The sequence below is a fragment of the Antedon mediterranea genome, chromosome 5 (assembly GCF_964355755.1).
Source record: "Antedon mediterranea chromosome 5, ecAntMedi1.1, whole genome shotgun sequence".
Lineage (NCBI taxonomy): Eukaryota > Metazoa > Echinodermata > Crinoidea > Comatulida > Antedonidae > Antedon > Antedon mediterranea.
This window is the reverse complement of record NC_092674.1, coordinates 4,028,149-4,042,759: the sequence shown is the minus strand read 5'-3', so window position 1 is coordinate 4,042,759 and position 14,611 is coordinate 4,028,149. Positions and strand designations below refer to the sequence as shown.

Genomic DNA, 14,611 nt, shown 5'->3' with positions numbered 1-14,611 from the left:
TTACTGATGTTATTATTAGTAACCAGAAGGCAGCTTGTGCCACTAATCACTATAAATCTGTTTATATGTTAAACAAAAATGTGACATTTATTGTGATAGGTTTAAAAATAAATTGTTAAAGATTGTTTACATCATCTATAATAAACAGCCTAACGAAAGTATAAGATTCTACGGAATCCTTGATGATTACATTAAACAAAAACAGAACATATTATTTTCATTTCATGTTTATCTTAAGTTCTGTAAGTAAGATTATTAGCAAAGATACTGTATATTATGCATACTGTAATATCCAATAACGTAAACATTGATATAGAGATTGAATTGTTGGTTCATTAATTTTCCTCATGGTAATATCTTGTAATGCTTTTACGATTATGAAAAGTGTTGGACGCATCCAAATTTAGAAAATGTGAGAGAAATAAAGCGTTAACTTCTCTCTCTCTCTCACCTGAATGTTCTGGTATAGCTAGAGGTATAGAATAATGATTTTTCTTTAGTAGAAAATGCGTATTTTATGTATGTAGGGAATTTATCAATTTTCATCATAGCCTTTGTAATGTTTTAATGATTTCAATAAAGACATTTCTCATAGGATTTATTATTGTGTTTAGTAGAAAGTAATATTTTATTAGCAATAATACAATGTTTTAACGATTTTAATAAAAGAAATCCCCCGAGGATGTATGGCAAGTTTTGATTAAAATGTAATAATTGTTTTCTTTACATGTTATGAATACTTGAAATCTAAACGTTTTTTAAAATCAATTCTCTTGACTGTGTTTTGTTTTTATTGTTGAAAATTAAATTTTATACAAAAATACCATTTGTAATATTAAATATTAAAATATGTTTTTTAGGGTTATATTAAAGTTATAATAATTGCCTTTTCAGTACCTTATTACAGTCCATTATTATTGTGTCTATAAATGTTATAAATGTTTCTTAAGGAAATGAATTTGTCCTAAATAACTCTTAATGATTTATTCTTTACAATTCAACTATGGAAATAAATTTTAAAATGTGACACAAACTATTTAAAGATTTCCAATTTTAAGATGAACTAATATACAAATAATCATCGTTTAATAGTGCATACTATTGCACGGCATGTGACCCACAATCGTCCAATCAAATGACAGGAATTTATTTAGGTGTTATATAACATAAAATATTCTACAGTATATTGATGCACACTGTTGATGTCTCAATTTTCACAAATTTTTTGTTTTAGACTGCCACATTTTTTTTTTCCTAATTATAACATTGTTATACTATTATAAAATGTACTATATGTTATATAATTATAAAATGTTATTAAAAATGTATAAAATGATTCCAACATTTTATTATTCATGTATGTCTGTTTGAAATGATGTCATATACATACTCATATAATGGTTTACGATATAAAATGTTTTATAACATACTGAAATTGCTATAATAATAATGTACAATACTTAACATAATATTTATAACATAAAGAAATGATGTCATTTATGAGAAGAGGAGATCTAGGGTGCCCCGTCTGTTTTATGTATACAAGACGCACGTGTAATGAGATGCGGAGATGTAAATGTTGTGGTGGAAAAAATTAAGATATAAATATCGTGCTGGAGAAGATGAATTTGTATTCAGTGTGGAAATGATTTGAATAAGACTTCTGATCTGATAGAGGTTTTTGTTTGGTTTAGCCTATACATGTAACTTCTCGAGATCAGGATAATAATTTAATTTAACTACTTTGAAGTTGGTTTTGCATCAAGAGCAATTGAGTATTGTGATGATAATCAAGAATATTTTCTGAACAAGATTTCATAAGGCTGTTACTATATTTAATACTGTACCTCACTGTGTTTTACTTTATTTGACCCTAATACTGTCTCTTGGGGCTATGCATGCAATATCCCCACACACTATGACATTTATAACATTATTTTGATCTAAACCTGTGTTAACATTATGTTCATGTGAAAGGATGTTATATTGCAATGGCTTAGAAACTCATATTAGAGTAGAAATAGTAAGAAAAAATGTGAATGTTATGACATGCCTATAAAATAACAAAAATCATAAATAAGTTATGGCTGCTGAAGTAAGCTGCAAGATTGATTGATATTTTATGAATTAGGCCTAGTAGGCCTACTAGGCCTAGCATATGCATACATAGATTTGTTTTGATAAAATGTACAACTTCTGAGGCTTTTATAAAGACAATGGACTTAGAACATAGACCAAGCTACTTAATGTTATCCTACTCATATAGGACTACTATCTAGGCCTATAATGCAATTGGAGCAAAGATGTCTAGTTAGTACATCACCAGCCTCCAAACAAGCAAGCCAAGTCTCCTTCATTCTCAGTCAGACCCCAATAGCCAGGCCTAAATTTTCATTATGAACATACCGGCTTCTGCTCCCAGGTTTGCAGTAATTGACTGCCTGGTAGTGATCTTTACATTTTGTAGTAACATTCCATAAGCAATATTTTCCTCAAATAAACTGGGAATAAATAGTTTTCATCTGCGTTTGTACTTTACTTGTTGTACTTACTCACACTGTACAGGCCCGTATGCAGCATTTATAATGGGGGGGTGCGAGCGAAGCGAGCAACAATGGCTGGGGGCCAGGGGGCCGCCAAGGGCCCCCGGTCAGGGTCCAGGGGCCGAAGGCCCTGGAAAAATTTGCGTTATTTGACGTTCTAAAGACTGATGTAAGACTCTCTGTTGTGGCTTGGGCTAGTTGAACGATGGACACCAGAACTTAACGCTTTCATGATGAGGCCAACTCAGCAGGGGTGGCGCCAGGATCTTCCCGACGCGGGGGCTACATTCCCCGACGAGGGGGCTATGCGAGCGAAGCGAGCATCACTAGGCTGAGGGCCAGGGGCCGCCAAGGGCCCCCGGTGGGTCCAGGGGGCGAAGCCCCCGGAAGCAACGCGTTCTAGCGTCATTTGAGGTCTTTTTAATCAGATTTAGGGTAGCCATTTTTTCCATTTTTTATAATGCATAAATAAAATACTGCGTGCAAAAAAACGATGCGCGATGACTGTTTCAATCCATATTTTTCAATTTAAAAAATAAAAGTTCAAAGAAAATTTAGAAAAATAGAGTTGGAGGTCCCGGAAATTGGACTTATTATACTTCAAAACATGAAAAAAAATATATAAGTCCCTATCATGGGTTGTGACTGAGCTAAGAAATGCTTGAAAAATAGAGATGTTAGGTCCCGGAAAATGTACTTCTTGTTCTTCGAAATATGACCAGCTTTATTGTTGGGGCTGAGCTAAGAAAATGTTTAAAACTAGAGCTGCAGGTCTTCAAAAAATTGCATTTTATACTTTGGAAACATCAGGCCTAGAGGCTTAAAAAACGCAAGCGTAGACCTTTTTCAGTCGGGGAAAAAAGTTTATTCCTCCCAGGTGTATGCATGCGTACCATCTGGACTTCCGAGTGGTGAGAAATTCATGACATACAGGATATTGAAAATGTAATAACTATAGCTATAATGTTGGCTAAGCGAAAATGGCATGTTTTTTTGTTTAGTAATGGATGAAAAATTTATTTTAGGTGCCCCACGGTACAGAAGGTTACTTGTAAATTAAAAAATTGGTGAACAAACGAACAATTAACATAATTCGTTTTTGCTGTAGTGTAGCGTACGTCGACGCAGTACACGACGTAACCGTCGGTAAACTTCGCCTGGAAAATAACACATTACACATTTTGGTCCCTGGATGAAACTTGATATCACGCGTCTCGACCCAACGTTGAACGATTCGTACAAAGGGATACCGCCAGACAAGTGCGTACCTAGCTATTGTTTAGTAGTAAGTTAGATCGCTGGCAATAATGAATGCATATAAAGTGCATAATACATATCACTCTGACGTACTCTCACGGTCAATGAAACGTCGCGGTTTTCTAGGCGCTGAAGCTAGCTACGAAGTGAACGCGAACGCTTTTTACTGTATATTATATTCCCCGACAAAAAGTACACGTGTTCCCTGACGTTAAGTTGTATTTCTCCAGCAAACACTTTACCGCGTACCGCGTACATGAAGCGCTAAGCTATTGCTTGTCGTCACATGATCGACTGCGCATGTTTTACATCGAGTTTGTAATTACCGGTATTTTTTCATTTTATATTAGCATATTTTTGTTTGTATACCATTGATAATGTAAATTTTGTATATATATAATGATATTGTCTTTAGTTAAACAAGACAAGAAAAAATACCAACCGAGGAAATAGTGGACCTTTTGGGACTTGGGGGGGGTGCGTCTGCACCCAACGCACCCCCCCTGGATACGGGCCTGCTGTATGTGTCGTCTGCTTTTTGCCGCCGCGCGGAAGGAGAGTGTGGCTGAAAAAACTAATCTGTGTTCTGATTGGTTGAATCTTTAGGAGACTTTAAACTGCAACATATCGACGCAAAGATCTCACATGACGCACATCCAGGAATTTGAAATAAGGGTAGCTGCGCGCTTAAATAATAGATATAAAAAAGTAGATCATAGATTAATTTATTTAGCTGTCAAAAAATGAGGTGAATTCCCCTAGAACACCCCTCCCCTCACCACCTAAAGCTCTGTATACATTGTCAAACTAGTTTGACAAAAAAAAGTGTAATGTGCCCAAATATAGTAGTGATATGCTTAAATATGGTGAAATGATATCATGTCCATATATGGGCACATCACATGATTTTGTCACATAAAGTTTTATAGTGTAGACAGAGCTTAAGGCTAGCCTTTCTCCCCTCAACTGAATCTTCCTCTGTCAACTCACATAAAAAAAATATTCCAGACATTTTTCATGTTTTATTTTTCACAATTTATTATTAGTCTCTTGACTAAAAGTATGAAACAATTATAATTTCATTTAGAATATATACCTTTATTGTACAGATCAACTAATAACCAACAGAATAAATATAAAAAATCACTAAATATCGTAGAAGGAAAACTAAAAATATTAAGAAACATTTTTTAGACAAATTCCACTAAAAATAATACATTAATGATTCTGTAGAACTCATCTTAATAATGACAAAATAATAACATAAATCAAAATACATTTCTGAGTAATTAAATAGAACATTTAATTATTAAAGTAGGGTAGCTATTTTCTACTTCTATTGCATTTGTGTAGCATATAGACTATCAGTGAATTATTATCTATTAATACATTTATAGACAACTAAAAAAAACCTGCAAAATCAAAAACCTGATGCATATTATTTTATTAGCAGGAGAAAAATATAGGACATTAAAATTAGGCTCAGGCCTTTATTCCTTTATTTAACTATTTTTAGGCCCTGGGTTCCCCACCCCCCCCCCCACCACACCTTATTTAAAAATCTGGGATCCACCACTGATTAGTTATATTGTACAGGAAAACCCCATAAAGGGGACACCTTCAGGATCTAACAAAGTTTCCATGTCCCTTGAATAGAGGTGTTTTGATAAAATGGCATTTTATGTTTGTTTATACACAATTTTTAAAATTTTTTTTTGATGTTTCATCATACCACAACGAAAATAATATTTAATCATAATAAGTATTATGGTAGTATGAGTTTTAATCTCGGTTAGATATTTATAACATTGTAATATCTTTTTTTAGGAAATTTAATTGGAAGCTAAAGTCAGTGCTAATTTTGTCATGAGTTACCATAAACATTTTAATCTATAAATGAAATGAATGTACATATTTATCTGTAATGATTAGTTACCCGATACATATAGTGTGTAGTCGATGTAAACACAATTATTATTGACTGTCTATTGCTAATGTCTATTGCTGTGGTCTATTGATTGGAACACGAGTTAGACACCACTGTGCTTTTAATCAATGTTTTTTAGAAACATGAATTGGAAAATTTCACTCAGTGCGTCCGATATCATTTGTGGATCTCATGTATGAAAAAATAAATAAATCATGTTCTGTTCTTGTAGGAGCCTCTTGCAGTTAGATGAAGAAAGAACATGTGGGAAGGAAACAGACTTAAATGCAAGATGGTGGTATGATGAAAAAAAAGTTATCTTTTACAATTTATTCCATTAATGTGTTGAACTTTGGCCTAGAATTTTAAGAGCTGAATAAAGATACCATTAAAGTCTTACTATAATTTACATAATTTACAATAAATTTATTAGTGTCTACTAAGCCAGCTACATCAATTTTTCTATTTTTAGATGAGTAACTAAATTGTATATGTAATTCAGTCAATTGATTGTGAATTGGGTGTTTTTATTAAAATATTAATCTTATTTAAATTCTACACTACAACTAATACTTTTGCAGTTAATACATAAGTGGAAATATACTGAGCAATTACCATGTAATATTTGATACACATCCATTGAGGTTTAAAACTCTGTCTATACTATCAAACGTTATGTGACAAAAAAAATGTAATATGCCATATATGGATGATGTCATAATACTACCATGTTTGGACATCACATTATTTTTGTCAAACTTTAGAGATGGACACATGGATTCCGAAAATGGGAAACACGATTGAGTAGAAAAATCGAATCATAATATAAGTTGGAATTACTTAAGTTAACTACTAATAATATGAGCTATAACCTTGGGAGAAAAAAAGACAGGATTGAACCAGTGCACTGGAATTGATAGGCAAGCACCTTACCTTCTATTCCATACAAGTGACATTAATTAACTCACTTAAAATCACTTAACCAGTCACTTAGTACACACCCTAGTAAATGACATGTCTTAAGTGGAAATTCTGTTAATGTCACACACTCACTACTTAACACAATTATAGTGTACAGTATTCCAGGAAATCTAATAGCTTTTTGTCTTTGATATAGATATACTGTACTTGACATCGATGGAGTTGAATACGTATACTAGACAACACGTAGAGTTGCTATGGTATATAAGAGTTGTTCAGGGCCACATGGAGACATCCTATAAAGCTCTGTCTACACTCAAACTAGCTTGACAAAACTAGTTTGACAAAAAAAGTGTGTGTTCCCAAACATGGTATTGATATGCCTGAATATGGTAGTGATATGACATCATCATGTCCATATATGTGCACATCACATTTTTTTAAATAAAGTTTGATAGTGTAGACAGAGCTTTAGTCCACATAAAATAGTGCACTTCAGTATAAAAAAACCAGTACAATAATGTACATAGTTGCCCAATAGTAGTCAAAACTAGATTGCACAGACATACAATTGTGTACAGCAATACACAGCGCACATACACATATACAGTGTTTCACTTTAACATGTACAACAGTATATAGGATCACCATTATACTGTGTGTAGGCTTATTATATCTACATCCTTTAAGCCTTACATCAAAAATCATTTGTTTACCTCGTAATATTAAAACCAATACCAATCAAAATCATATCCTGTACATACAGAGAAATTAGGAAGACATTGTACCATTTTAAAGATTTGGAATTAGAGAATTGTTAATCAATTACAGACTTATCAAGTAATTTTTTAGAAATGATTTACTTGATAAATGATATTACCAATAACATAATAATGCTTTAATATTACACAATATTTCCAGCATCTGTTTCCAACTCCAATTCTATATTATTATATTATTTTGTACTAGAATGATTATTTTCAATTAATTTTATTCCAAAAATTGGATATGGATAGGATATTTAATGGTGATGCCAAAATTAATAATGATGATGATAAAGTTATATCCAAAATGCGATCCATACATAATAATTGCATAACCACCAGTTCAACGTGCAAGACGGAAGTAAAGCACAACCGTAACCTTGCATCCGCAGACTGTACCTTACATATTGTAATAATCGCGTAACCACCGGTTTAACGGGACGGGAGGGAGTAAAGCACAAACTTAAAATTTGCAGACTGTACCTTACAATGTGAGATAGGGAGAGTGACAAGGAAGGGAGTGGAAGGGGTAACTACCTACATTGTAAAATGGCGTGTATAATCATATTCTATGGTAGGAATTACTGCTTGGACAAACTTCAAGAAAATCAAAAGATATCTATCACAATCTTGTTAAAGAATACAATTGTTATATAAACTGAAAAAAATGTAATTAATATTCTTATTCATTGAAGAATTTTAAAGAAATAAGTGAATTCAATCAAATAATATAAATATAAACAAAGTCTTATAGCAGGTGTTTTGGAGCCGGAGTCAAAACAATACACCACTTAAAAGACTCTGAGGTTACATAAAGCTCTATCCACACTATCAAACTAGTTTGACAAAAAAGTATGATGTGCCAATATATGGTAGTGATGTGCCCAAATATGGTAGTGATATGACATCATCATGTCTATATATGATCACATCACAATTTTTTCCACATAAAGTTTGATATTTTAGACAGAGCTTTATGTAACCTCAGAGAATATTATTCCATAAAAACAATTAACAATCTGTAGTCATACAAAAATACTAATCCTTAGAATAGGTATTTGTACATTATAACCAGGAATACATTAAAAAGCAATTACTGTATTTCTTTGAGTGGTTTAATCCCATAAATATAATCATTTAAATTTAATTTGTTTACACATTGCAATGAAGATGGTAATTGATTCTAATCCCTGCCTCCATCCCTAAGCTTTCTCTACACTATCAAACTAGTTGTGACAAAAAAAATATAGTAGTGATATACCTAAATATGGTAGTGATATGCTCAAATATGGTAGCAACATGACATCATCATGTCTATATATGTGCACATCGCATTTTTGTTGTCACATAAAGTTTGATAGTGTGGACAATAATAATAATAATAGTTCATTCTTATATAGCGCTCTACAAGCAAGCTTCTCTAAGCACTGAACATTATTACCCCAGTCATTTTTTTTGGGATCAAAAACGTATGGAAACATACTTCCATAATGCAGCTAGTAATCAGCGCAAAGTTGTGTCTTGATCAAACCGGGTACCCATTTATACACCTGGGTGGAGAGAGGCAAACGTAAGTAAAGTATCTTGCCTACGGATACAAGCAATGCGGCGACAGTATACTATGTATTATTTCAAATAGCTATATATACATGCATTACACTGACATATAAGATTGTCTACAAGCTATAAATTAGGTTATTACAGCTAAAGGTCAGGAATAACAGATATAGATCTGTAATACTTTAAGCCCAAGACAACCTACAAACAGCCTCAGATAATTAAAATTACCTTATTTGGCATTTGAAGACTACCTAACCAGTGTTAAGTTAGCGAACAGAATCTTTGGGTTGGGTAATCTTTATTGATTTAAACGGGGAAAATTGCTTTTAAAGAGTTATTATTTACTTAATTCATATCAATTTTTCTTTTTGTGTGTAAATATTTATATTTGTTCTGTTTTTATTAGTTTTATATGTGTTATATGAGAATACTGTAACATACGATGAGAGTCAATAAACTATTCATATCAAAAGATATTAAAGTTAAATTTCAACTTCTTCAAATTAAATTTCAAGATATTCAAATTAAATTTCAAGATATTCAAATTAAATTTCAAGATATTCAAGTTAAATTTCAAGATATTCGAGTTAAATTTCAAGATATTCAAGTTAAATTTCAAGACATGTTTTATGATTGAAATTAGTTCATAACCAAGTTATTACAGAAATGAAACATGAAATAATTTTTTTTATCATCATTCTTGAACATTTACTTAGATGATGACATAAAATTAAGTAGTACAATATATAACCGGGAACATTTAAATTGTTTATTTGCTTGACTACAATGTGAACATTTATTTATAATAAATATATTTGTCAATGTTACTGTAACTGGCTGTTTTTAAAGTGGCATTTTTTTTCTTTGATGGTTTTTGTCTGTTGTTGCCTTTTTTGTTCCGTACTGTATTATGAAAGTTATAAAGAAAAACAATTTAAAAAAAAGTATATAAATACAAAAAGGATACAAATGAACCCCAAGCTCGCCACCTCCGTCAGCTACAGTGTGAATAATCTTTTTCATTACATCTGCATGTCTATAACAAAAACAATTATTAAAATTATTACAGTCGATGCTTCCAATACTGCACTCTCTAAACTGGAAACACACAAAAGGTTCCCAAATTCTTTTACATTAAAAAAACATTCAGAATAGCAGACATATTAGCCCAGCTCAATGGTTTTGTTTGTTGGCAAATTGTAAAGTATAAAAATAAGTGAATAAATTCACCATCCTTCTTAAATGTGACAGTTCTGTTCACAAGACAAACATAAACAAGATGATCTACATAAACAAGTCCTTGTAATGGAGTAGTAATTTATAATTAGAAAAAATCCTGACATTATGACAGGACTTGAACCCAGGACCTTTCGATTGGTAGCCAAGCATCATAAACCACCAAGCCACAACTCCACTCCGGTATTGGGAGAGTTGACTGTATTGTATTGGAGGACTTGAACCCAGGACCCTTGGATTGGTAGCCAAGCATCATAAAACACCAAGCCACAACTCCACTCCGGTATTGGGAGAGTTGACTGTATTGTATTGGCAAAAATTATAACTAATGATATTATTTCTAAATTACATTTTCATATGACAATTCTATTAGTAAATTGCTTTTCCTAGGTTGAATTTTTGAACCCTGAATTCTAAATCCAGGGACATTGTTTTTTAATAAGAATGCCTCAATTTAGTGTACAATGTCTTTCCTAGTGTGTATTTGTAGAGTGAGCCCTCATAAATTGTGAGAAGGAAGCTCTCGAATGCTTGAGGGCGACATACCTGCATGGGTGTACTGAACACATCGTCTGTGGTAAATTAGGATGTGTTTCCATGGTAACTGTTTTCTTGGCATGGTCTTGGCTAATGTCTTCATACATCTGTTCAACTGTTAGTGGTTTTCGGTTCTAAAATAGAACATTTATCAACTGTTAAAATAAATCTAAACTATCAAACTTTATGTGAAAAACAAATGCGATGTACCCATATATGGACAAGGTTTACTAAAGCATAGTTTCCACTAGGATGCAACACAGAGATGTACAGGCTGAGGCACATAATGAAACACATGGACATACACGCACAGGGACATACACGCAACATAGGGACATACACGCAACATAGGGACATACACGCAACACAGAGACATACAGGGAAATACACGCAGGCCAATACCCACAAGCAAAGGCCTATCTAAACTGTTCTGATATTCTTCATACTACTATTTAACCACTTGGGTCATTACCTCATCATAGCCATACAACCAAAGCCTAGGTGTTTGGTAGTACCTATCATATGTTATGTTTAAATCGTATGTCCTTGTTTGTAGAATTCCATTTTCAACTCCCCCTGTAGCGCCTTCACTTGTAGTACCAGCTGCTGCACTGGCATCTAAAGTTGCCTTTCAAATAAAAGAAAATTTACATTAAAATTATAATAACACTATTTGGTTTGTGCACTATAGCCACATATTCTACGAGATTCAAGCTTATTGCATGCGAGAATAAACCAAAATGGCAGCCTACAGAACGATCTGGTAAAAACAGATCAATTCTTTTAACACAATACTACTGCTCGACTATTTCTATTATCACACCACTAAACAGCTGCCCACACCCCTAAACAGCAAACTCTCCACCCCTAAAAGCAGACCTTTCACCCTAAACAGCTGACCCCACCCCTAAACAGCCGACCCCACCCCTAAACAGCCAACCCCCACCCCCACCCCTAAACAGCCAACCCCCACCCCTAAACAGCCAACCCCCACCCCCACCCCTAAACAGCCAATCCCCACCCCCCACCCTAAACAGCCAAACCCCACCCCCACCCTAAAACAGCCAACCCTCCACACCAAAACAGCCGACCCCACCCCTAAACAGCCGACCCCACCCCTAAACAGCCAACCCCTACCTCTAAACAGCCAACCCTCCACACAAAAACAGCCAACCCTCCACACAAAAACAGCCAACCCTCCACACCAAAACAGTAGACCTTTCACCCTAAACAGACGACCCCACCTCTAAACAGCCGACCCCCACCCCTAAACAGCGCCCCCCCACACCCCTAAACAGCCGACCCCACCCCTAAAAAGCCGACTCCCCACCCCCCTAAACAGCAGACCTTTCACCCTAAACAGCCGCCCCCGCCCCGTAAAATCCCCACCCCTAAACAGCAAACCCCCACCACCAATTGAACTAATAGAACTTACCTCATCTTCGTCATCTTCTTCTAATTTTCCACTGCCAACATATTCTATAATGATAAATAGAAAAGTATTAAAACAAGGAAGTAGTACAAGTTCTGATGCACCTGGATTGCCAGTGCATCAACATAGTGATACTGTACAATGTTATTCTGATCATGTATTACTTATTTATACAGTATACAGTACTGTAATTTCCTATCAAAGGAGAACAACAAGAGCAAAACTCTGTCTACACTATCAAACTTTATGTGACAAAAAAATGTGATGTGCCCATATATGGACATGATGATATCATATCACTATCATAATTGTTGCTATAATACCATCCATATCTGCTGCTTCTTCATCATCATCGTCGTCGTCTTCATTATCTTGTTGACAACTCTCTGGTATTGATGTAGCTGTTTCTGGGTTTCCTGCCAAGTCTGTTGCGGCCACGGACACTCCTAACGAAAGTAATAGTTTGATGTGATGGTATAAATCAATAATTAATCACTATCACCATTGCATGTGACTACCACATACATCTGTCTACCTACATGGTGTACTCCATTGAAAAAAAAGACTTCACAAAATGTATTGAGTTAGCATGCGCAGAACAAATTCTGTGATTCTGTGCATGCCACATTATGATAAACTGTAGTAACCAGTTATGTCAAAAAAACAGTTACTGTATGTCAAAAAATAAAAGTTGTCTAAATTTAGCATTTTTTGGAAAATTTCCCTGAGTAACCATCACATATGTGGACATGATGTCATATCACTACCATATTTAGGCTTATCACTACCATATTTGGGCATATCAGTACCGTATTTGTAGCTTTGCATCCATACCGCAGGGAATAATGTCGCCAGTGTAGCATAGCAAAAAGCTATACAAAACAACCTTATTGCTACACATTTGTACAATTGTGTAGCAAAAAATACAATACAAAACTATGTTTCTTGATTCAAAAATAACTTTGATTAGCAATATTGCTAAACAGAATTTTGAAATGAAATTTTTCCCTGATACCTGCATTGTGGTGTGTATCAACCCAACCCCCATCTCCATCATCTGCTTCTATAATGGCTTCATTTTCGTCTTGGTATTCCATTTGCTTGCATCGTTTATGACAAGGCACTAATAAGTGAGAACAAATACAACCATTCACCAATCAAGAACATACTTTTTGTAACCTGTTTTTTCACAACAACCGATTTAAATTGAATGAATTTTAACATTTAAAAAGATGGTTGTATGAATTTTAACGTTTTTAAATCTGTTTGAGAATTTTAACTTTTATAAATCCTCCTGTATCTTTATGTTTGAATGTCATTTGTTTAAGTTTGTTTTGTATTTTTGTTAAGAGGGCCTCTTCACTTCAAGTCAGCTGTACTCCTGTAGTACAGCTGTTCATTTAGTCAATAAATATTCTCCACACATATATTAAAAATACATACAAATAATAATTATATTAACACGTTCAATAGTAATTAATAAAACATATGGAAGGAAGTCTATATAAGTTAAACTTTACGCTTAGGCTCCAAGAAATAAGTACAGTAACAAAAAGTTGGAAGAAAAAAATACAATAAGGACAATATACGATATACTATTATAATAAAAAAAAACAAAGAAAGGGACAGAAGCTACCCTTGTAAAACAAAGTTGAATAAATAAACCGATAACTTATCTTACCATTTTTTGTTACAAGAAATTGTTTCTCTTTGGGCAAGTATGGTTTTGATTTACTTGGATCACCAGCTGACCATTTCCACGTTGGACAGTGGTGGACGATGTGATCTCCTGCAGCTTCAAACTCCTCTGGGGTTAATACCCCCGTTTCCTTAAACTTTGACTCCTAAAAAATGTTTACAAAAAAGGTTAAAAATTAGTCAAATGCATCAGCACTTTTTCGATTAAATTGATTAACAGTTTGGTCCACAAAAATATGAAGTAGGACTAGGCTAGGCCTATAAATAGGCCTACTACTAGCTAAGATTTAGAAATTATTGGTAAGCTAGCTAGGTCTGTCATCATGTACGACATCACCGTGTAGGTCTAGATACGATAGCAGACTATATTCGCCTACCTAGGCTAGGCCTAGCAAGTTGAAGTGGGCCTATCCGAACGTCTCACTACCTCTCTACCACTCAATCTCTGTGACACCTCCAGCCTAGGCCTAGCCTAAAACATATAAAAAAACGTATTACCTTTAAAATTGGAGTGAGAAGTCCAGCAACACCAATGGCGTGGCCCTTGATATTGTTTAAAACGCTTTGCATTTTTTAGGACTAAATATCTGTATGATTTTAATACACAAATTCCCCACTAAACACAAACTCCCTTATGTCGTAGATTTACGAAAGGTCAATCCAGTTGATCACATCCGGAAGTGAAAAAAGTAGAACAACCTTGTGTATGAGGTGCCAAACGTGTCAAATTTGTTTA

At 34.1% G+C, this 14,611-nt stretch overlaps 1 protein-coding gene across 1 annotated transcript; it reads right to left on the bottom strand.

Moving 5' to 3' along the window:
- Positions 1 to 7,731: 7,731 nt before the first annotated feature.
- On the bottom strand, positions 7,732 to 14,523 carry LOC140049169 (ubiquitin-like-conjugating enzyme ATG3). Its single transcript, XM_072093988.1, has 9 exons — positions 14,374 to 14,523; positions 13,859 to 14,021; positions 13,193 to 13,300; positions 12,501 to 12,623; positions 12,181 to 12,224; positions 11,218 to 11,373; positions 10,755 to 10,879; positions 9,940 to 10,008; positions 7,732 to 8,031 (listed from the first exon to the last, which is right to left on the bottom strand). Exons 1-9 carry the CDS (start codon positions 14,443 to 14,445, stop codon positions 7,950 to 7,952), a joined length of 942 nt encoding a protein of 313 aa, XP_071950089.1. The 5' UTR covers positions 14,446 to 14,523; the 3' UTR covers positions 7,732 to 7,949.
- Between the last annotated feature and the right edge of the window lie 88 nt (positions 14,524 to 14,611).